General features: G+C 40.3%; 1 protein-coding gene across 4 annotated transcripts in view; it reads right to left on the bottom strand.

The window, feature by feature from the left end:
- Positions 1-23017, bottom strand: part of grid2 (glutamate receptor, ionotropic, delta 2) — a 506792-nt gene that overhangs the window by 203987 nt on the left and 279788 nt on the right. For all 4 annotated transcript variants that reach the window (XR_015036585.1, XR_015036586.1, XM_085786556.1 and 1 more), the window contains exon 3: positions 4527-4814. Coding sequence is in view for 2 of the 4 variants with exons in the window: in XM_085786556.1 (XP_085642682.1) it covers positions 4527-4814 (288 nt within the window). In the remaining 2 variants the exon portion in view is untranslated. The remainder of the gene's footprint in view (positions 1-4526; positions 4815-23017) is intronic.

Here is a 23017-nt window from a genome sequence, read left to right on the forward strand (position 1 = left end):
CATGTAAAGGCTGTATAGATTTGCAGATGTTTGCCTCATTAATCCCCCCACCCCACCCCCCTGTTCAGTATGCCACCACAAGTCCTCTGTGCCTTTTGTGTCACTAGTCCTCTGAGTCATATCCTCCCACAGTACTGGCTGTGCGTACAATAAAGTCTGTACATGGCAACTTCACAGTAAATACAGTAAAGTTATACATTTTCGGTGCTTAAACTGACCAGAGTGTATGACAACTGTCGCACCTGTCAAAAAAGTGGGTGTAGTCCAATGTGTTACATAAGTAAACTAAGGATGATTTTCAAGGAAAATGTAAAAATAATTACTGATCTCCATCGACAATTCAGTATTTCTTAATTCACTGGAAGTCAAAGTGTTTCAAAAAGAAAAACAGAAGAAGCTAACTAACCTCCCCCTACCCTCATGTTCTTAGTCTCTGTTTTATGTGTTACGATATGAAACGGGATCAAACTGACAGTGGGGTTTTACCTCCTGAGTGAAACCTTCACATTTGAACTAAAAAAAAAATGTTGTCAGTGTCTTTACTGTAAAGGTCTACATTTAATCCATTTAAGATAAAATCAGATCCTGTATCCTTGAACAACACATAATACTTATTATATTTTGTCCTGTGACCAAAGCCTTTCTAACAACAGCCCCTTTTCTTTCTGTTTCTTTTTTTCTCCACTTTCATTTTCTCACCTTTTCTCTGCTCATTAAATACCTTCCCTGACCTGCCCTGTCAAGTATTTTTCTTTGTTCAGCTCTACAAAGGGGCAGATGCAACACTGTGATGTGAAACTCCTCAGTGCAATGCCAATAGACACAATGTGGGACAGACTCTTCTTTCTATGTCTTACTCTTTTAAATCGAGTCACAGTGGTTGACATTTTCAGTTGAGCAGTTTTAAATTCACAATCAATATGCTTCATTTTGCAGCATGCAAGGTGAGAGAGCCATGTTCAAAGACCATGGACATGGGTTAGAACCAGAGCCCAGACTCAAAATACTTTTAGCACATGGCACAGACCCAAGACACCGCAGCATCACTGCATTATGACAAACTGAGTCTGGTATAAATGTGATCCTTGTGAGGTGGGCACAAATTTGCTCTAACGATATCATATTTAATTCAAAAACACCTGCTAAAATATTTATAAGGACAGATTACAATCATACACTCAGTGTGCAGGTAATGGGAAACTCATTTGGCATTTTAGAGAGTTGCCCCTTTGACCCACCAAAGCCAATGTGTGACATGTTTCAGCTTTGTGAAGCGAATGCATCTAGTCCTAACCCCGACCATCCCTAATGTTACAAATAGCCAATTTAAACCTGTAATACTCAAGTGACTTTACTTGGACTTGAGTTTTGACTGGATTCAGACATGTTGGTTGGAGACAAGGATTCTGATTATATTGGTAGTTTTAATGCATGACTGCACATGCTTGTGGGTTCATTTGTTTGGCAATTGCATCAATCACAGTAAATAAACTCCCTATGAAATTGTGACAGCTGTGTCATTTGTGTTTAATGTAGAACTTTAATTTGTGTGTCAGGTCTTTTTGCCAGAGTGAAGCCCTAGAGCCCATCTTGGAACAACTCAACCCGGATGACTCAGACCAGACCTCATGCACTCTGCTCGGATTGCACCTTGGTGGCTCCGCTTTGACACAGACTTAAAGACTGACTCCTATTCAGACTTGACTGTGAGTCTCTAGGTTTAGTGATTTGACTACAGCATTGATCTTCACCTTTTGGTGATATATTGATAAGGTTTAAGGCCTTTTATCATTGTTACTCACTTTTTATTGAGTAAAGCATATCTGTTCAAAGTGAAAGCACTTTTCTTATTTTCTGCTAATAAAAGAGTGGCAACCTAACAAGCATCACACTTTAAAACAGCTCTTTCATTCAGCTATAACCTTTTAATAGTGTGCCTCAGGCCCCTCTTGTCATTGGCTAAAAGCAAAACAAAACAAATCATCTTAATGTCAACAGTGTTATTACCACTAAGTGGTACTTCTCACATTTGCTCAACAAGGCCAGTGTTACTGTGACTGGATTATGGGCAAGGTCACTCTGCAGGTAACTTGTCAATCATGTTTCCAATATAAATCAGGATTTACAGTGTGAATACACTACTAGAGGTAGGATTACATTGGAGCGAAAGCACAAACAGAGATGCCATCAGAAAAAGTAAGACAGACAAAAAAAAAAGATGGAGGGGGAGGCAGAGATAAACTATGAGAGGAAAGAGAAAGGGAGATAATAGAGAGAAAACATGTGTTCTCAGTGTCCGGAACGCACCAGTAGAGCTGAAAATAGGGATTGGGACAGTTGCACCGTAGCTTCATTTAAGAGGACACACTCAGCTGTCTGTTCTCTAAAGAACTCTCCTTGTACAGAGGCGAGGCCTTTTGGGAACATTACTATCATCTTAAAAGGCCATCTCTGTCTCTCTGCCTGCCGTGCTCTCTCTCTCTCTCTCTCTCTCTCTCTCTCTCTCTCTCTCTCTCTCTCTCTCTCTCTCTCTCTCTCTCTCTCTCTCTCTCTCTCTCTCTCTCTCTCTCTCTCTCTCTCTCTCTCTCTCTCTCTCTCTCTCTCTCTCTCTCTCTCTCTCTCCCTCTCTCTCTCTCTCTCTCTCTCTCCCTCCCATCTCTCCTTGAACATGGGGTAAGGCCATTAGGGAAAAACAGTGATATCTTTAAAGGGCCTTCTTTAGCTGAGAGAACAGCTCTGCCAAAACCCAGAGGAACCATGTGCTGAATCAGTGGTCACAGAGCAAAGAGGGGAAAGAGGGATTTAAGTGGGGGTTAGGAACATGTGTGTTTTTGTGGGGGGGAGGGGTCCGGGTCTATTTGTAAATATAATTGTGAACTATGGCACATTTGGGGAGAAATTTGGATTTAAACTAGTTGATTGAGGATTGTCTTATCTAGGCAGAAAATGGTGGCCCTGCTTTCAGTCTAGGGTCAGGATAAGGTTAGAATAAAAGCCTTCTCCCAACAGGCATGGCTGGATTTGTTGTTAATTACAATGCAACCTTTAAGAGGGTGATCTCATGGTGTGCTGCAACTCAACATTTGTTTCTGCTAATCTCAGTGTGCACTGTGCCCTGAAAAAGACATCAAAAGATTCTGCAGTCAACTGTTTCTTAATAATGAATTCTACATGCAGGTTATATAGCCATATGCAATGTGGGACTAGCATTTCCAAATGGGGAACATTAGCCAATATTAATCTAATATGAACTGTGGTAAAGCTTATAGTTGGATTACACTCTCATATGACATATTCAATAGAGTGATAAAGTGATGTACTGTAATGCTTTGAGGATGATTTGAGGATAAGCCTATAAGATCCACTTCTAAACAATTCCACTGCAGCGATCACTTTGGAAATCGATGAATACAACACATTAATTGTGTTCATTAACTTCAGTGAGTGAAATGGAGCCACATTATGGCTATAAGGGGTAAATCAAGACTCGTCACCAAAGACAGAAAGCTGTTACACTGCTCCCTACAGTATGTGCTTTCAGGTGTGTTATATATATATCTGTCCACTCACCATTGAGGTAAGTCACAGCTGGTGTTTCCATTACATACCTGTTTTGACATCACTCACTGATAGTAATAGCAGCAGTGTACTCCTCTGTGTGACTGAAAGTGAACTTATCTTTAAATATGACAGTGTCAAAATTAAGAAGGTGGTGCTAGGAGGGAAAAAGTGGCAAAGACATCATAGTAATATGACAGGAAGTCAATCCAGGGAGGTGAAATGAAAACCTGACCAATACCGGCTCTTGACAGTGTAATGGTATCAACAGGGCGTTTGAGGGAGTAGTATGAACCAGAGTTTCCAACAAAGAGAAGGAATAAGATATGATATAAGATAGGATGATGCTAATGTGTTGTAGATTACAGTCAGAAATGACACGTAGGTCCTGAATGTATACAGACAACACATTACTGTAACACATGTGTACCTGTGTGTACACATGGAAACAGCAGAACAATATTTCTGTGGAAGAAAGCGAAGAGATTGAAGAAACAAAGTGGCACTTTATAAAAGGGGCATAGAGTGTTTCTCCTCTAATGTTAGACTTAATGGACTGGAAAGAGAGAGGGCTAGGAGACAAAGAGAGAAACTGAAGGAGGGTAAAATGAGATGGAGTACGCACATGGAGGCAGACTGACCTGTCACTAGCATAAAGATGTAGAAAAATACACATGAAAGCATGTATAATACATGCATATATATATATATATATATATATATATATATATATATATATTTTTTTTTTTCCCCTAAACCTATTTTTTTTCTTTTCTTCCCAAAGACAGGAAGCAGGGAGAGAGCAAGGTTTTTGACTTATCTATACATCCTTTACCTCTCTAATGTCCTATCATGCTGGGAAACTATGGATACTGTTATATGAGATACATTCAAAATTCAAAAACACCAGTTTCATAGATTAGACTACTTGAGATGTTAGCTCAAGTGAGTTAGATAGATACCCTTACCAAAATCAGAGTCATAGAAGAGGATGAACTTCTGCCAGCTGTATTCAGACACCACTTGCATGATGACCTCATTGAGATAGACAGGTGGGCGGACCATTAAGGTGTAGTCATCTGTTCCAGGGACACGACTGGTGCTCGGGCAGGCGGAGCGGGGTGTTCCTGCCGGGGAACGCTGGATAAAGAGGTGGGGGATGTGCATTGCATCGGCCAGAGTCTGAAGGCTGCCTGCCGACATGCAGCCGATGGAGCTGACCAGGGCCAGGATACCACGGTTCATCAGCTCACAGGCTGGATGGAGAGGAAAAGAAGGAATTGGAAGAGGGAAAAGAGAAGAGTAATTTTTATTTTTCACAGCACAGAGAGGCAGAGATGCTATGACTCATTTTTCACCAGGAAGCACGAAGGCTAAAAAAAAAAAAAAAATGCTACAACTGTGGGCAATACCAAGTCATATCTTTGATCCCAGTAATTATTTGTGTTGAGAGTGCAGCAAGGAAAATAATTCTTATTCCACGGGTCACCACACTGCAGCACCAACTGGAAGAGGCAGGGAAATTGTTTGCTTGTTTCCACATGCATTGCATAGTTATTTTGAGAACTGAAGAGGTTAGAGTCATACACAACCTGCTCTGTGGTAACTAGAAATAGAGAGGGATGGAAATGGAAACAGAGGTATACACACACAGATATGACAGCAAAGACAGAGCATACTGTGTCCTACATGTTAAAACCAACTATAACACAAACGCACACTTGCTTCTGCACTACTCACTTGTCATGAAATGCAGACAACCCTCTACGAGCCTCGAAAATATCCTTACTTAAAGTTGTCAGAGAAAAATGTCAGTCACATTGTCAATGAATGGTGACATGCTGAAAGTATATATGAAAATAGAGATTCATGTATAGAACTAACACACAGGTCAGAATAACAACACTACATATTTTTTATCGACACACAGGACTTAGGCTATATATTATGAGATGTCTGAATCACTATGATGCTTGGTGTGGAACATATGTTTGTTTTTTTGTTTTTTTTCACCATCTAACATTACATTCCAGTCAGAGCACAATGACTGATGTGCCTGCTCATTTCCATCCACCCTGTAACCCCTATTTCCAGTTTTCCATACTTACAAAAGCAACCATCTGCTGACAGCAAGCACCATTCTGGCTACTGAATCAAAGTTAAGTCAAACCTTACGCCTGAAGTGTTCCAGTCACAATATTAATTGACCTCCAGGCTATTTCATGACAATGCACTATGAAGCAGTCTTGTATAGAGGACCATTAAAGTATGCTTCTATAAAGATGTGTATTAAAAGTCGTACATAAAACTCTATTGTAAAATATTCCCTTCTTGCAAGAGACTATCCACATTCCCCCAGTTGTCTGTGCTCTGCTGCCTAAATGCTCCCCAGCTCTGAAACACAATCTGTGCCTATTTCACCTCCTTTTCCTCTCTTCCACTTTTCATCCTTGCCAGGCCTCTAGTGCTGTCAAAAACACCTCTACCTCCTACCCTCTCAACTCACTCCCCTGTTATCTCCCTTCTTGTCCAAAACAGCCCCTCTGAGTGCTTACCTTTCAGCCCTAATCATTTCAGAGCCGCAGTCTTGCAGTGATTTTCATTTTAGTTGCCTTACAGCGCCACAAAATGTTGTACACTGTCCTCAGTTTGGAGTCATCTGCCTTGCCTTTCCACCTCCTTTCCAGCATCCCTTCTTCAACGTCTTTCCCATTCCACCCACCAATCTTTTACTGACCATCTTAACTCACCAGGCATTTTCTTCCTCAACTCTTGTTTACCCTCATGGCAACACAAACATCCATCTATCCTCTTTCTCCAGCCATTTTTTGATTCATCACCTCTTTATTCCTTTATTTTTTGCACACATCATTGCCTCCCACAATGCCGATGCATTTACCCACATGGCTACCTTGCAATTTTGCCCTTATGTCCTTGCCCTCATTTTCCATCCCTCATCCATCCTGATCCTCATTTCATCCCTCACTTCTGCTCCCATGTTGCTCATCACCATATCCTTCACTGTGTACTAAGCACCAGACTTAGGTGTTTTATTTCACTTCTAGCAGACTAAAAACTCTGTCACACAAAAGCTGCGGGAGAAATACGTTTAAAGACAGTATAGTGAACACACACACACACACACACACACACACACACACACACACACACACACACACACACACACACACACAAATGGTGCAATGACAATGTACAGTGGCAAGAAAAGCCCAATATAAAACACACACAGGCAGCCTGTATAATGCCTCACAAAGTAATCTGTTGACACTGCAGAAATAAAGCCAAAGAAAGAAAGTTTCCAAGAAAGAAAAGCCTGAGGAGATTCATAGTGCTTAGAAAAGAAGAATAAAACATTGTATGTGGGCATGTGTGTGTCAAACACAGAGAGACACAGCGAGGAAGAGAAGGAGGGAGCGAAAGAACATAAAAGCTATGCAGAATGACATTGTCTTCCATGTCAACTGGTTTTTCACAAAAACATGATGAGTTGGATTTCAAAGTGATTTGCAAGGCTCAACCCTTAAATCGCGACAAACCCAAGAGTCTGTCTGTGTGTTAATGATGCACAATGTGAAGCCTGCCTCACTGCTTTTGTTGTTTTAACTGCATTGTTCAAATATCACATATTTACTTTGGATACATTACTTTTGAGCTGTACAAGTTGACTAGAAACTAATCTCATGTGACACTTGTCTTGAAAAATACATATAGACACACATGCACACAAAAAGCTCAACACACAAGATTAAAGATATTCTGAAGCTGGTCCACTAAAATAGGGCAGCACTTATAAAGTAAATTGGTTGCAGTAGTCACTCAAGTTTTTAAGCAGTTCAGTGACATAATTCTAATTCTGAAGCAATAGCTGTTGAATATTATGAACAAAACCCATTATGTAATTAACTGGCAATAGTTTGTTAGGAATGATTTCCCTCTTTAGCAATGGCTAAAATGTTATTTCAGGCAACCACTTCCTCATGCACTGATGTAGATGATTAATGAAGCTCAAGCTGTTTCAATCTCACTGCCCATTGTGCAAGTCCACATTTTGAGAAATTAATTGAAGTATAACAATATATGATTAAACTTCACTAAGTCTCAGTGTACTGCTTAGTCACGGCCATTATTCTATGAGCCCTGGATTTATCTTCTATCTACTATCACCTCAGTGTTTAAGCGTACGCATGCCTGCGGGTGTGTGTGGGAAGGTAGGCTACACCTGTGGATTTATTTATGCATGCATTAGGTGTGAGTGCATTTTATGCCTGAGTGTGTGAGTCTGCATTTCTCTGAATATTTGAGCTGCATTAGCCAGTCGTGTATGATAAGCTACATTATTCAGATTTCACAACCCTTTTAAAGCGGTCATGCTAACTAACGCTTTAGCTGCCTTGCTGTAGTCTAGCTACAGTATAGCGCATTAGCTTAGCATCATCAAGGCTTTGGCTAATGGAAGTCTTTGCTAATCCTCTATTTATTAGGGCACTTTGGAGAATTAGTGCCCTCATCCTCTCTACATCACACACTCTTGAGTCTGCAGGGGGCTTCCTAAGCACTAGGCTCATTAATACTCTTTGCTAATGACTTAAAGGGCCCGTTGCGTTAACCCAGCCCAATTTTACATCACTCTGAAGTAGGCAACAGTTAAAGGAGAGTGAAAAAGAGCTAGACGTGCTGGTGCAGTAAGATGTTTGTGTAGTCGCTTTAAAGAGTTTGACAGGTCCTAACAAAAACACACCTTGCTGATGGTATGAGAGGTTTAGGAGTATAGGAATATGAGTGATTAAGCATGAGCTGAATGTTAAGCTGCACAGAGGGACAACGTTATACCTGGCTATTACTGTGTACAATGGCTGCACTTTGCGTGCACAAAGAAAGGTTTTCCATTTCAGAGAGAGAGAGAGAGAGAGAGAGAAATGCAGCCATTTGGAATTTTTCACCTTTCAACTTCATCATTCTGAACCATAACCACCCACTAAACCATACTCACACCACCACCACCACTACTATCTTGGCCAACCCACACACCAGAACACACACACATGCAGTACACACATGCACCCCTCTTGTACACAAGCAGCGTTCTGACGCATGATAAATCATTCTGGGATCAATCTCACTAAAGCAGCTCCCTGTCAAGCAGTTGTGTAGAGGTGTTTATTTGAAGCATGTACATGTCAGTCATACGGACAGACATGTACACATCCAAGAGTTTGGACTGTCAGCCACAGGGATTACTGTAGGACCTATCTACTTTGCTAATTCATCAGTGCTGTATTTATATACTTATTTGTTTTAGCTGGGATGCATCACACCTGTGTGGGAGTCCATCTCTTAGTCAGACTTTGTGCGCGACTTCTGTTTTATCCACATTCTGAATTAAATGCCAGATTGATCCTTGCAAAATTAGATATATCAAGTGCTTCTTGGGGTTTTTCTTATATTCAAAGTTTATTGAACCGCTGCCTCACAAAGCTCTGGTTCATATGCTGACATTTTTGATTCATGTTCTGTATGTCAGTGTGGATTGTACACGTGTTGTCTGCAACAGAGCATGTTATTAAGCTCTCTCTTTCTCTTTCTCTTCCTCTCACTCTCTCAGCTTCTGGGTCTGTCAGAACAAATGGACTGCAAGCACTTCACCTGCACCCAGGTGTGACTGATTCTTCTCTCTATCTGTGTCTCTCTACCACACACTCGCACAAACCGTACACACTTCATCACTCTGATACATAGTCATCCTGTTCCTGTGGCCCAGTGACTGAGGATGGAAGGCGAGACGAAAGAGACAAGGGCGGAAAGCAAGCAAAATCAATATCTGTGTGTGTAGACCTGCAGTTTTAGAATATTGAATAAGTTAGAAACTATAAGAGGCACATTAACTCTTGGAACATGGCTTTACAAAGAGTTAAAAACACAATGAACATCCTATAGTTTGCATATTTCAAAGTTCACTACTTATCCACTTCAACAACCACTGAGCCAACACTAGCCAAAACAGAGTATGGCAGTTTAAATAAAGATACAGTAGATATATTGAAACCGTATATAAATATTGGTAGTGGCACATAGTAACACTTTGTGTAACTGTCTTAAGAGGCAGTCTCATAGCAACCACAGCTGTTCGCAATGGCCAGGTGGCAGGTGGGACTGTGGTGGGACAAGGTTCATATCATCTACACATGTTTGTGTTTTTTTAGGGTTATGGCTTAGCTGACAGGAACAAAGGCAACTCCATTTGCTTTCAACATGAGAGAAATACTCAATTATGTAAAGCAATAAGCTGAATAAAAGACAGAGCCTATCTGTTGGCTGTAAGATGAGTATGTAATCATAATCAAGTGTTTGGCTTCCTCAGTAATTCACTGACAGAGCAAAAGGAAGACCAAGCCAGCGCCCAGAGCTCTATCACAGTCGAGAGTGTATCTTCATGTCTAGTATGCGAGTGTGTGTGTGTGTGTGTGTGTGTGTGTTTCTGTGTGTGGATGACCTACTTGTGTCTGCGTATTGTTTCATGTATTGTTCCAGATCCACAGCTCCAAACTGCTGCCATGCACTGTGCCATACACGGCTAAACACTGAGTGGCAGAGAGAGATGCTTACTCACACAGCTGGCAGGCTGAAAATGTGCTCTGCTCTATATATGCCTCTGTGTGTGTGTATATATGTCTGTCTGTCTGTCTGTCTGTGTGTTAGTGTGGAGCGCTGGTTTGCTGATATACACTCCTTGCGGGAATTAGCGCTTGAATTAATGTGGTCAGGGAGGTAGAATGAGCAAAAGATAACATGCCCTTTTCGACTTTGTTTCTCGAGAAATTTATCACTGTAAGTTCTCTGACTGCTGGCACTTCCTGTTGCTGAAAATACCAGACCGATGATTTTTCGCAAACACAATCTGTTCTTATTCCTGCCCCCGGTACGCCTACCCATCCCCAACCCTGTTCCCATTAACATTTAATGGACCCCCTTTGGTCCCTTCATCTTGTCACATTTAACATCATCTATTCCTTGCTAACTCCAGCCTTTGTGCCCAGGAGATGTATACATCCTCTCTTTTATCCATCCGCTTTTCTTTCTTTTTTTTGTCTGCTCTGTAACTCCATCTGTGCCTCCTCTCCCCATTCCCTTCAACTGCCCCTCAATTCAGCACCGTTTACCACTGTATTTATCCAGTTACTGCACTTACCGTTATCACACTCCCCAGATGAATGCACCCGCACCCCCCCCCCCATGCTATCCGTCTCTCACTTTTTTCTTCATTTTATACTTTCACTCCACCTCTGTTCCTTCCCTTTTTTATTTTTTTAAACTATTGCTTTCTTTTTGTCTTGCTTTTGTATTCTCCTCTCCACCATCTCCTCATTCTGTTTGATATGAGACAACATTTTAATGCAGGTGTTGTTGAGTATAACAGATAAATACCTCTCATCCACACTGCTCTCCTTGCTCTTGTCTCTTCTCCACCCCTCATTGATTTCTCCTTCCTTCACCTTTTGCCACCCATCTGGATTCAACTAAATTATTAGCTGCATTTCCTGAGATAGGCGTGTGTACAGTAGACCATTCAGGGCTGATTCACGTTTTTCTTCACTCAGTCCACCTATCCATCAACCTAATTGTTTGTTAAATCCAATTTTTCCCTATAGTGCCTACTTAAAACCCGTCATATCCCTATTGCCTTAACATTTGCTTTGAAGACTCTACGAGAACAGCAGGTGCACAAACTGCTTAGAAGTAAGGGGAGTGGACTTTAACTGAAACTATCAAAATAAATTCAGATGATGAAGTGTGATGAAAACCAGCACTGTACAAGCATCTTATCAAACTGCTTGTGACAGTGTTTGATTGGCATCTTTATGTTCAATGTAACCACAGGAAACTTACAGCCCCCATGTTTTACATTCTATTTCATCCCTCTCTCTTATCCCCTCTGCTTCCCTTCATTTCCCTCCATTCCGTTCATGTATCCTTTCCACATTTAAGAGCCTTTTTAAATCACGTCAAAAATCATTTTATTCCAGAAGCTGATGTAAAAAGAGAGCAGTTTTATGCACATTTGTCTTTCATACCCAATCTGGTATTAATTGTGCGTTAAGAAAAAGAAAGAAAGTCGACCCCCTCTTGTGCTCTATGAAGTGGTAGAAATTCCATTGCATTCATGTAATTGTGTTTTCCCCTTTTTCTGATACCAGCCCTCTTTCACTATCATGCATCTGTCTTTTTCTCCTGACACTAACATACACCCACCATCCATATTCTCCAGGTTGTCAGCAGGTTTTGTGCCATTTCTCAGTTCTTTACCCACTACCCCCATCTATCATGATAGCTATAGAAAAATGATGTTTTTAATGCTTTACACATTTTTTTTTTATCAAACAAAAAATCAGATCAACAGATCAAAATAAATTGCCCTACGATCAGACTTGGTGTGAAAGGGCCTGACATCTCCTTCAGTGGCTCACCATGCAACAGTTTATCCTCCCTCTCATTTCTTTGTCCCCTTTGGGTATTCCTGCCTCCATCCACCCTCAATCCATTCAGGGAGACCTGACGTATATATATCCATCTCTGTGTCCGAGCTCTATCCATTTTCAAGTCAAGGAGATGAACATGTCCCCTGGGAAAACCCACAGCTCCTCTGTTTATAGCCCCAGGGCCTTAACTGCTATTACTTCCCCAGGACAGATCTATGCCCCTCTCTTTTCCCTCCCTCAATTCAGTTTTCAATTTCCTTTTTCCAGATTTTTAATTTCTGGCCTCGTAACAGATTCAAAATGTCGACAAAAGAGACACAAATACACACACACACATTGTGTTACTCGGCATGTCCATACAAACTGACTTGTTACCTTACTCTCTCTCTCTCTTTCTCACTCATAGTCTTTGTCAGCCGAGGTAATGACCCATTTGTCAATGCTTTAATCATATTTAGAAAATGGATTGGTTGTTGTTCACTGCTAATGGCTCAATGTGTCTCTGTTTTCACTGCCTGTGTACACGGCAGATGCCATATTCTCCCACATGGTATCTCAATATTCAATTGCGCACAGGTGTGTGTGCATGTGGGGTGAGTGTATTTCTGTTTTGGCTGTATGACTTAACTGGGTGTTTTCTCTCTAAACGAACACGGCCTAGCTGATGGTCTTCCATAATGTAATTGACTACACATAATCATTGCGTTATTCATCTCTCCATTATCAGATTTTGACAAAACACTCAAGGGGTGTTGCACCTCAATCACTCTAGTCATTCATTATAAACACAGTCAGATGGTGGGGGGGGGCATGTTCATTTATTTGTAACTGACTAGCTAACTCATTAAATATATAATTCAAGGGCAACAAATGACTTGATATGTGATTGGGTGAACGTGTGTCTGTGTGCAGTATGACACACAGTCTGTGGGAACGAAGACAAGATATTCCCACTATGACGCTCTCCCAGTGCCTGAGACAGCAGGATATTGAGTGATGGAACATTCTTAGTTGCAGCTGTGTACAGAGATTTGGAAGAGAGAGGGAAGAAATGGATGAGTTGAGTGAGAAATAGCAAGGAATAAGATGAGTTAAAAAAGGACTTCCTGTGGTCCATAGAGAGCAAGTTATGGACGTGTGCATTTCAGACAGAGAGTACGTAGAAATGCAGACAGGATTGAAGGAGAGAGAGATTATTTAATCGATGTATTGCGGTAAAGAGCTCCGGAAAATGAGGGAGGGATAAAGGTCTGTAGAGGCAGATGCAGACAAATGCAAATCAGCGGGCAGGAGAGCAAGAGGGTGAAGGCAATGAAAGGAGGGAGGGAACGAGAGATGGATGAATAATGGAGAGACTGTGGGGAACTCCATAATGATACATGACTCTATCAGATTTACTTCAATGAGAAATAAAGTGCCTGCTCCCTCCCTGGCAGAGGTGGGAACAGAATGGAAAACAATAGAGAGCATTTGGCATGCATGTAATGGAAGGTTAGAGTGATTAACCAAAATTAATTAATTGAAAACTTTAAGCGGAATACATTGCATTGAGAAGGACGATGAAGAGATCACAGCTTAATTCATTTTAATGAGAACAAACAACATGCTGCGTGATTCAGGCCGCTATTTGAAAGAACAAAAATGCCACCAGCCAACTGCTGCTCTGTGTGCCTTACACAAGCGTTTTAATTGCTTTATGCAGAACCACCTTCAAGTCTCTCGTGATTACTTTTATACTAGTATTAAGTGATTCTGTTCTAAGCTCCCCCCCAAAAAGTTTTCCTGTTCCTCAGAGCCAAACACATACAGCAATTCTTACATAAAAAAATATTCTGCTTCATTATCCAACCCTTGGTATTGATAAATGAACTCATGTATATGCATACACTATGCACAAGTTTGCAAACTGATATATATATGCCCTCATCAGGTATTCTACCCGCAGCACTTTGCCACAGCAGGTTCATATATGCTCCTGTTTTAATTACAAGCAAAAACAACCCTCAAAGACAAGACTGACAGAAACAACTCTCTAGTGTCTACAAGTGATGCGATGAGTCAGGAGTGATATGATGTACACACACACGCACCAACAGAGTTAATGTATGCATCCAGCTGCCCTTGGCTGCCAGAATCAAATTCCAAATCCTACTGCTGGAACACATGACTGTGAGGAGATCTCCAGCTCCTTCCCTCCAGGCAACAACCCAACACAAGATGCCAGCTAGTGTCTTGTGTTCTGCCCTTACAGACCTCTTTTGGTCTCCTTCCCCCTGTTCTGGTCTGGTCAGTCCTCCACATGCTATCTACTGTTCTCTTTCCTGGCTCTCCACTGGTGAAATGACCTTCCAAACTGAGTCAGAGCTGTAGCCACTTGCCATCTTCCCAAACAATGCTGAGACAGTTTCCAGGAGTATCTTGCATCACCCTTGTGGAATAATTGATGTCCTCTTTCTTTTACTCACTTTAATTATTTGCTGAGCTATCTCTGTTTCCCTTCCCAAGGCAGTTTTACACGATTGCTACACCGTTCACATATGACAGAATCACCCTGACCTTCTCTGTCCTGTATATATTCAAATATAATTTCACTTACGTAAAATCTGCGAGACTGCATCAGCCAAATGGATAAAATGCTAATGTAAATGTATGCAAAGGCCCATATACACTTAGCCTCCAACTAGCCTTCATGAAATATGAAGACTGTTCATCTTCTTGACTTTTTTGTTGTGTTTAGTTTTTTTCCTTTAATGAGATGAAAAGTAATTACACATAATGTCATGAATAATGTAATCTTGTATCTTACTGAGTCATCTTACCCTTATCTTTACCTCCAGCTACATCAATGTTTTTCCAGACCGTTCAATGCCAGTGTTTACTATTCACTTTGATTTTCTTTTTCACGCCCTGCTTTAAAACATGAAAGAGAGACAGGACTGTTAATATCTAAAATGAAAAGTTGACCCACAGATGCTTTCTGAGCCATGAATTTCTGATTTTGTGAATGTTAAAAAAAATCTAACAACTGCCTAAATGGGGGTAAATGAGAAAATACATAATGGATTTCAAATAACTGATGAATCCACAGTCTGTCAGTCAATAAATATTTTAGTTGTGTGGTGCATCCTCCACTGTTACAAGTAATTTCACAGTAGAAATATGAAGGTAAACTGGGAGCACATGATTAAAAACTGTCTTGCCTGCCAGCGTCTTAGATGCAACAAAACCATGCCATCAAACACATTAAGATGTTTGGTTAATTACATGTGTAAAAACACTCATAAAGAAAATCTTATTTTTGTGTAGATGAGATTGCAGTATTCAGTGGTAAAGAATTATCTCATCAAAGTTTGACAAGTGCATCAGTGATATGGTGTGCTGTTATCATTCTGTTTTCCATGAGTTTTGTGATGTGCGTGGATGACAATAAACTCACAATAAAACTTGGCCATTACAAAGCTGTAAAATGGCCCTTCTCTTAAATGACACAAGTTATTTCAAGCATTGTTGTTTTTGAAATCCTCAATTAACATCAAAATGGAAAATTATTTAAAACAAAATAAAAAAATAACTTGGCTCTAATTTGACTATAAAGACCTGTGTAGTGTGTGATGGTGAATACTCTGACATGGCGAGATCAAAATAGCGATGAGAAACAGATTCCTTATGGACACCTGGCACCATCACACACGTGCGTCAGTTTGTTTGCACATGTGCATATGTGTGGGAGAGAGCACACAGGAGGGTCATGGTACTTGTGTCTCTGGTGCCTTGTATGCCAATTACTATCCAAATGAGCAACTGAACATAAGTGTGTGGGTAGCAGGCTTACAGTAACTGGAAGTGACATCATTACCAGCCAGCGGGCACAGCCAGTTAACTTGTTGGAAACACTGTGATTATGTAAAGTAACACAACAAAGCCGAACTTGACTTCCCGTCTTTGTAGAAAGTAAATGTGATGATATATCAAGAGATAGTCCGTAATATAAAATATGTTGTGTCAGTGAGCCTGGCTGTAGTTTCATAAGAACAATACCCAAGTGAAATTTTATCTAAAAAAAACTGCATCTTATGAAACTCATAAAAATGTTTTTCCGTGATACTTCATGATGACAGCTTGTGGACCAATTTACAAAGGCCGATCAATACCCACTGCCTGTTTTCCTGTCCATTTCTTTTGATGATATTAAGGAATATGGTTATCTGTAGACTTCTCTCTCCTCATACACATCCTTCATCTTTGTGTGGAGTATGGAGGTGTAAGCTAAATGGACTCAGATCTTCTTGAGAATGAGCCCACTTGGAGCCATATATTGTGTACTCAAGCTGTCTGTACTGTATATTCTTTGTGGCACTTGAGATAAAAGCCTCAACAATTGGCATCTACGAGAGATTAGACAGAGAGACAAGTGCCATGCGGTGAAAAGGTTATTTTGGGTTATAACACTACTCAACCTGCCCATGATGAAAAGGGAGAGGGAAAATGAGAGGGCTTTGAAGTGCTAGTGTCTAGCTAAAGGCTACATTCACCTTTTATTTTGCAGAAGAGCCAGATGGAGGGAGAGAGGAAAGCAGAAGGAAAGAAAACTGACAGGAGAGTGTGTGTGAGAGAAAGAGGAAAAAAAGGGAGAGATTAATATAGTGTGACACATATAAGGTTATGGCAGAATGGGAGATAAACACAAATCGAGATACAAAGAGACAGAGACAGAGGGAGAGCAGGATTCAGACAGTGAAAGAGACAGTTTGGGGGAAAAGAAGAGATTAAAGCACTGCAGCATCGCAGTAATGACAGACACAGAGGAGAGAGAAAGATCGAGATATTCATGATTTCTCTGATGCATTCCTATTGTACTCGGACACTCCTGCCAGACTGTCGATATGACATTCACACCAAGAAAGCATACTGAGCTGAACTGACTTGTCCCCAGACTGGAAGACAAGCAGCACTGCCACTTCCCCCGGTCTCTGCATACAAATCATTAGCAGACACCACCCACTGCTATGGATGTGATGTGTTCAACAAATACACGTTTGTGAGTGCACATCTGTTTCCACATGATCATGTGTGCATTTCAGAGAAATAGTGACTCAGGCAGGAAATCACGACATTTCACAGGTCCTCCTTGATGTTAATATGAACTATAAACAGAAAACACGCACACACACACAATAGTGACACACTCAATGTCCCAGAAAACTAAATTGAGAAAATATACAAGAGTTGCATTGCAGCCAAAGCCATGCCATCACTTTCTGTTTCTCGCTCCCTCTCTATTTCTCTCTCACTCTCTCCACTGACAGCAAGCTTGATAACTTTTATGTTTCCGTAACAAGAATGAATGAGCTCACAGGGAGGGAACAAGTGTGTGCATGTAGGTGTGTGTTTGCAAGCTCCTGATTGTTTGAATGTTTGTGCCACTGCAGACTTGCTCCAAGATCTCTCTTTCTTTCTTTCTTTTTTGTGGGTGTGTTTGCGTGTTTCTCTGTTCACATACAGTGTGCGCGCGTGGTGTGTGACTGTGCGTTAGTGCGCAATATGACAGATGGCAGGCCCCCTGTGAAGACCTAGAGAGAAGAAGGGAGCAAGGGACGGATGTGTTTCAAGTTGAAAAGCGACAGCAGAATCTGTTCAAAGTACTCAGCAGAGCCTCTCTGCTGTCACTCTGTTGATTCATAATTGAATGAGCAAGTGTTTATAGCCAATCACGCAGCATGAAAACATTAACAGACAGACATGCTTTGTGTTTTTTGGGTCCTTGACGGTAGTTGTGTTTGATAAATATCCATTTTCATTAAAGTAGCTGTCAGCTTTTGCTTTAATGATTGCAATGTAAATCTGTGCTGATCACTGTGATCGCTCTCGGCTTGTTGAAAGGCTCTCACACATCGAGTCTGTCAAGGCCTTTAGCCTTGTCTGTTCTCTTCCCACTCGTTGTGCTCTGTCGCTGTCTGTCTGCTGCAGGAGGACTGAGAAAAGAATTGCTCAATGGCACATGTCATTTGCTCTCACAATGAAAACTGACCCTGAATGTCAGAGTCAAATGAGTGGTATGCGGCATGTTTGTGCCAGTATGAGGCAGATTGTCACTGTAGGAAATTGGCAGGAGTGCGTTTTTTTCAGTGTATGCTGAGCATAATAGCAGCGATTTTAACGCTTTTGAGATACTGGCAATTTTAGTGGTGTCACCTTTAAGTAAACATGGCCCACTAATGCGTTTGTGTTACTAAGAAAAACGTTGTATCTAAAACACATTGTAAATCTTCATTAAATTGTTTCAGCTAGCTATAACAAAAGGGGACTACATATGTGGGTGGGTGTCTGGTTCTAAAGCATGCAAACCAATTAGTGGATTATACATTAGTGTTGACAAATGCATGTGTGTATCTACGTGCATGTTAGTGGCAGGTTGGTGCCTCAGTGGGTTTTCATATGTGCCTTGACTAACTGTACGTAGTTTGGGGAAAATATTATTTGCTCTAAGTGACTGTGTTTGTGTAGGAGAGAGAGAGAGACAGAGAAAGAAAGAGAGAATCAGTGAAATAATGATGAAAATGACAACAAAAGGTTCCTAAACAAAGAGGTCTGAAAAACACTGCTACTAAAAAAGACCATTTCCAATATTTTGGTATAAGCAACATTGTTTCTTGCTAATTTAGTAAAAGCACTCGTTAAGACAACACCAAAGGTGTCATTAAGTCACAATACTTCAATAGCATGTTTCAAATGTGTAAAAAGCTATTGACAGCACAAAGACATACAAAGCAAGGATAAATTGGCAAATATCGCACTCATGGAAGTTTGATATTGAATAATATTTGACATTAATGGTTTCTATTGAATTGCAAATGCTCCCCTGCTCAATAATGCCAGTTTTCACAGGTTTGGGTTTACACCTGTCTGATATTTGTTCCTTAGATAAAAGTAAGTGAGAACAACAATGGGAGATGCAAACTGCTTCAGCACAGTGACAACAATAACAGCTCTCAGTGCTGCTGAGTGGCACAAACAGCCGCATGAAAATGGGACAAGAGATAAGCCACCACTGAGAGTTAAACGGTTAGAAACACACATGAGCGCTCATACACTGACACACAAACCCACACACACACGTATGCCAATTAGTGACAAAAGTTGTAATTGCATCTCATAAGAATAACAGGGACTCATTAAAAAATGAAATGAAAAAAGCCAACATCCACCATACTGTGTATTGACAGAGAATAACAAATGTCTTTTTTTTTCGGTCCTTCGTTTCTTAAAAATTAATTTGAATTTGATGTGTTTACCAAAACAGTGATTGCTTTAATGAGCGGCACATTGTTGAGTAGTTGTTTGTGTGACCCCCCGATGGAAACTAATTGACTTTGAGGCTAAAACTTTGATTGGAAACGCTGTCTTACTGGAACATCCCTCCGGCAGAAGAGAGTCAGTTTTGGGCAAGACTTCTATATTTTCTCTACATCCATGTGCCATAAAACTTTTTATTGTTTCCACAGTTTGTTGAGGCAAACTGCTGTTGATGACAGAAAAAAAAGAACAACAAAAAAAACTACTTTATGTCCTATCCCACTTTATAATGGGTGTGCAATTAAAAACAAAGCCATAGACAAAACCAAACACACACAACCACTGTCTCTCATTAATATGAATTGTTTTGATCCTTCTAGACTATTAATATCTCTAATCATGAAGGGCATTATTAAGCGGTTATAGCCATGTCTATTTAATTAAATTGAATTTGAATGATTAAAACAGACTGCATGTCCAATCCTGCGCTTCAGGAAAACATGGCACTGAAAACGTATTTTATCTGATGGGCACCGTGACTGGAAATAGTGGGTGAGGAATGGGGTTAGGTGAAGGTGGAATACTGTTAAAGTCTATCAACCTGTGCACCAGGGCCAAAAACTGTGAGAACTGTTTCTTTTACTGTTTTTGTTTTATGATAGCAGAATGTTTAAAAAAAATTTGAAACTGAAACATGTATATAAAGTGGCGATTTTTTTTTTTTTTATCTTATAAAGTTAATCAAGAAATAGCGTAGGCTACATTCTTAAACCAGGCACTTACGCCTACATTTTCCTTTGATAGGAGCCCAGTTGGTTTATGTTATTTTTTACAGTTTTAAAGGTAAAGGTTATTGTCTTCTAAATCTCCTTTTTGCCTCACATATGCTCGTATGCTGTTGGCTGATGGAACATGAACTCAGCACTTCCTCAGTCTCCATGTCTTCTAATAAAAACCTGCCCAGTGGTTCAGGGGGCAGAATCCCTTCACTTTCAATGGAGGGCAGGAAATACACGTTTCACATGACAATTCCTGTAACAGCTGAACATCTGCTGTAGCCACTGGACATCCTGAATCAATCATGAGAAAGACTCAGTGTACTGTAGTGCGTGACTGCAGTTTTGTTTTAATGCTATTAAGATGGGCTATTTAAGATGGGATGTACAAAATTAGTTTAATCCCTGAATTCCAGTGCAAAGCTATGATAGTACATGTAGAAGCAACAATTTTGAATGATTTCTCAGTGACTGATGGGGTCTGATTGTTCTATGCAAGTGTGCGTGTCTGTGTGTGTGTGTATTCAACACTGAATGACTAAAAATTACAAGTCCCAGTTTTTTATTCCTTCATCATCGTTAACAGCCTTGTAATGTGACTGGATGCGTACTGCCAGATCGATGAGCTTGATTACATTCTCAGCTACATTGTGCACACATGCCGAGAGGAAAATTATGATTATGATGTGTTTTCATCATGTACTGATTTCACAATCAAGCTCATTAGCGATGGTTGAGAGTTGACTTATGGAAAATGTTTGGTGGGAAGTGTTTAATAATACCTTTGAGCCAAGAATATTCTGGCATGAGTATTTGTCTGGCTGGGCCTTGCTGAACCGTACACACTGAATGTGTGAATGTTAATGGAGAGTGACCATCAGTTCTTAGGAAACACTTGGGACGAGGGCATTTGCTGTTTTGTTCTTGTATCTCTGCCAACCTGCACGGTGTTGCAGGTATAAAAGAGCGGTAATTAAAGTGGAATGTCATGTGCACATGTACTGACTGTTGTCAGTTACTGTATCATCAGTGCATTTTAAAAGAAAAACATTGAAAGCATTTCACCTGATTCACCTCTGGGTTCAGAATTCTCTCTTTTACTAAATATATGAAGGATTTTTCACCTTTTACAAGACATAAACATTAACACACACACACACACACACACACACACACACACTCACTTTCCCTTTTTGTGCTTTTGCAAGCACAGAGAAGTTGAGTTCAGTGAAGGAGAGAGATGACAAGTGTGTGAGAGGAAAGGCATATAGAAACAATGCGGAGGTGGGTGAGTTGGAACAATGTCACACAGCTGCTGTTTAGTGTCTGAAATGCAGAGTCAGATGTAAAAAGTGACAGAAAAATGATGATAAGACAATTGAGAGCAAAAACCTGGAATAATTAAGCAGGTCATCGAGATAAAAGGCGATTTGAAGAAGACAAATATGGACCCCTCTGACTACATTTGATCCACAAAATGCAATAAAAGATCTGGAACAGTTAATGTTCATTAATGTTAACAGTCACTTTACTTGAACGGGGTAATGATTCTTTAACAAACAGTAATGCAAACTGTGCAACTGTTTTGCCATTTCACTTTTTTTGTGTGTACTGTTTATTTCGAATAAGATAATATTAAAAGGCTTCCCGATTTGCTACTGAACAAATATAGAACATAATATAGAAATGAGTATTGAGGAAGCAAAACAAATAAAATAAAATTTTTGAAATGAGGGCATGGTAATAGTTTGTTTTCATGCTGCAATGAAAGTGAAACATGACAGTGTAAAGACAAACAATGACAAAAGAATGTGTGTCAGCTTCGAAAATAAAACATGGATTAACGGTTTCATAAACTCCATCACGTGGAAAGAGGCTCATGAAGCAAATCAAAGGCTCACTGCATAGATGATAGTTGTTTGAAGTGTTCTCACATGATAACTAGAACACTGTGATCAGAAGCACAGGGAAACACACCTCAGAGTAAGCTTTAAAAATGAACAGCGCTGAAAAGAACAAAATGTCAATAACAGAACAAAATGTCTCGTGGTAATGTACACATTTAGAGCCCTTGAAAATATCTGACTGCTGCTACAGAGGTTATCAATGAGAATGGATGGTGTTACAAAATAAAATAGGCTCATGCAAGAATGGATTACAAACAGAATAATTCACCCAGCTGTTTTGCAGTGAAAAGGGGGATTTTGGGAAAGTCTGGCTGAGCTTCCGGTTGTCTATTGTTGCTTCACCTAAGATGGCCTGTTAATCTATCTGATGCAAATTCACCCTCTTTTCTCATATGTAGGCTATGCATGTGATTGTGTCTTAGTGTGTGTCTGCAAACCTGTAGGCATTGTGTCATATGTGGGGTGGTGGTTTGGGAGGCAAGGCAAAGTGTGCTTTTAAGATGATGTCCTAATTTGTCACGCAAATTTATCTTTTGCAAGCAGACTGTACACATGTCACTGTGAGTTAAAGTCAATGCGAGTCAATGCAATGTTCAAAATGAGATCAAAGAATTAAAATGTGGGTTTTATCTGGACACAAATGCACAGAACCACATGGAAAAAATACAGACACATGTTATATACCATGATCAGGAAGTGCAAGCAACTATTGCACAAATTCACACGCAAAATAAGAAAAAACAAACACACACACATGCATACCCGGGGATATGAGAGTGTGTGAGTGTGTACACCAGCAGCCAAGTTTACTCCATCCATAACAGAGTGATCAACTCTTTCATGCATTTCCACTATCTGTTGCTGTGTAGCAACAAATTTCCATCTGCATCTCTCTGGGCATAAACATAGCTTGATTTTCAAGTATCAGAAATTGGCAAAGGACCTAATCTACATCATCAGTCTAACTAAAATCCAAATGAACAACAGC

Source organism: Trachurus japonicus, chromosome 9 (assembly GCF_045865225.1).
Source record: "Trachurus japonicus isolate A0001 chromosome 9, Traja_1.0".
Taxonomy (NCBI): Eukaryota; Metazoa; Chordata; class Actinopteri; order Carangiformes; family Carangidae; genus Trachurus; species Trachurus japonicus.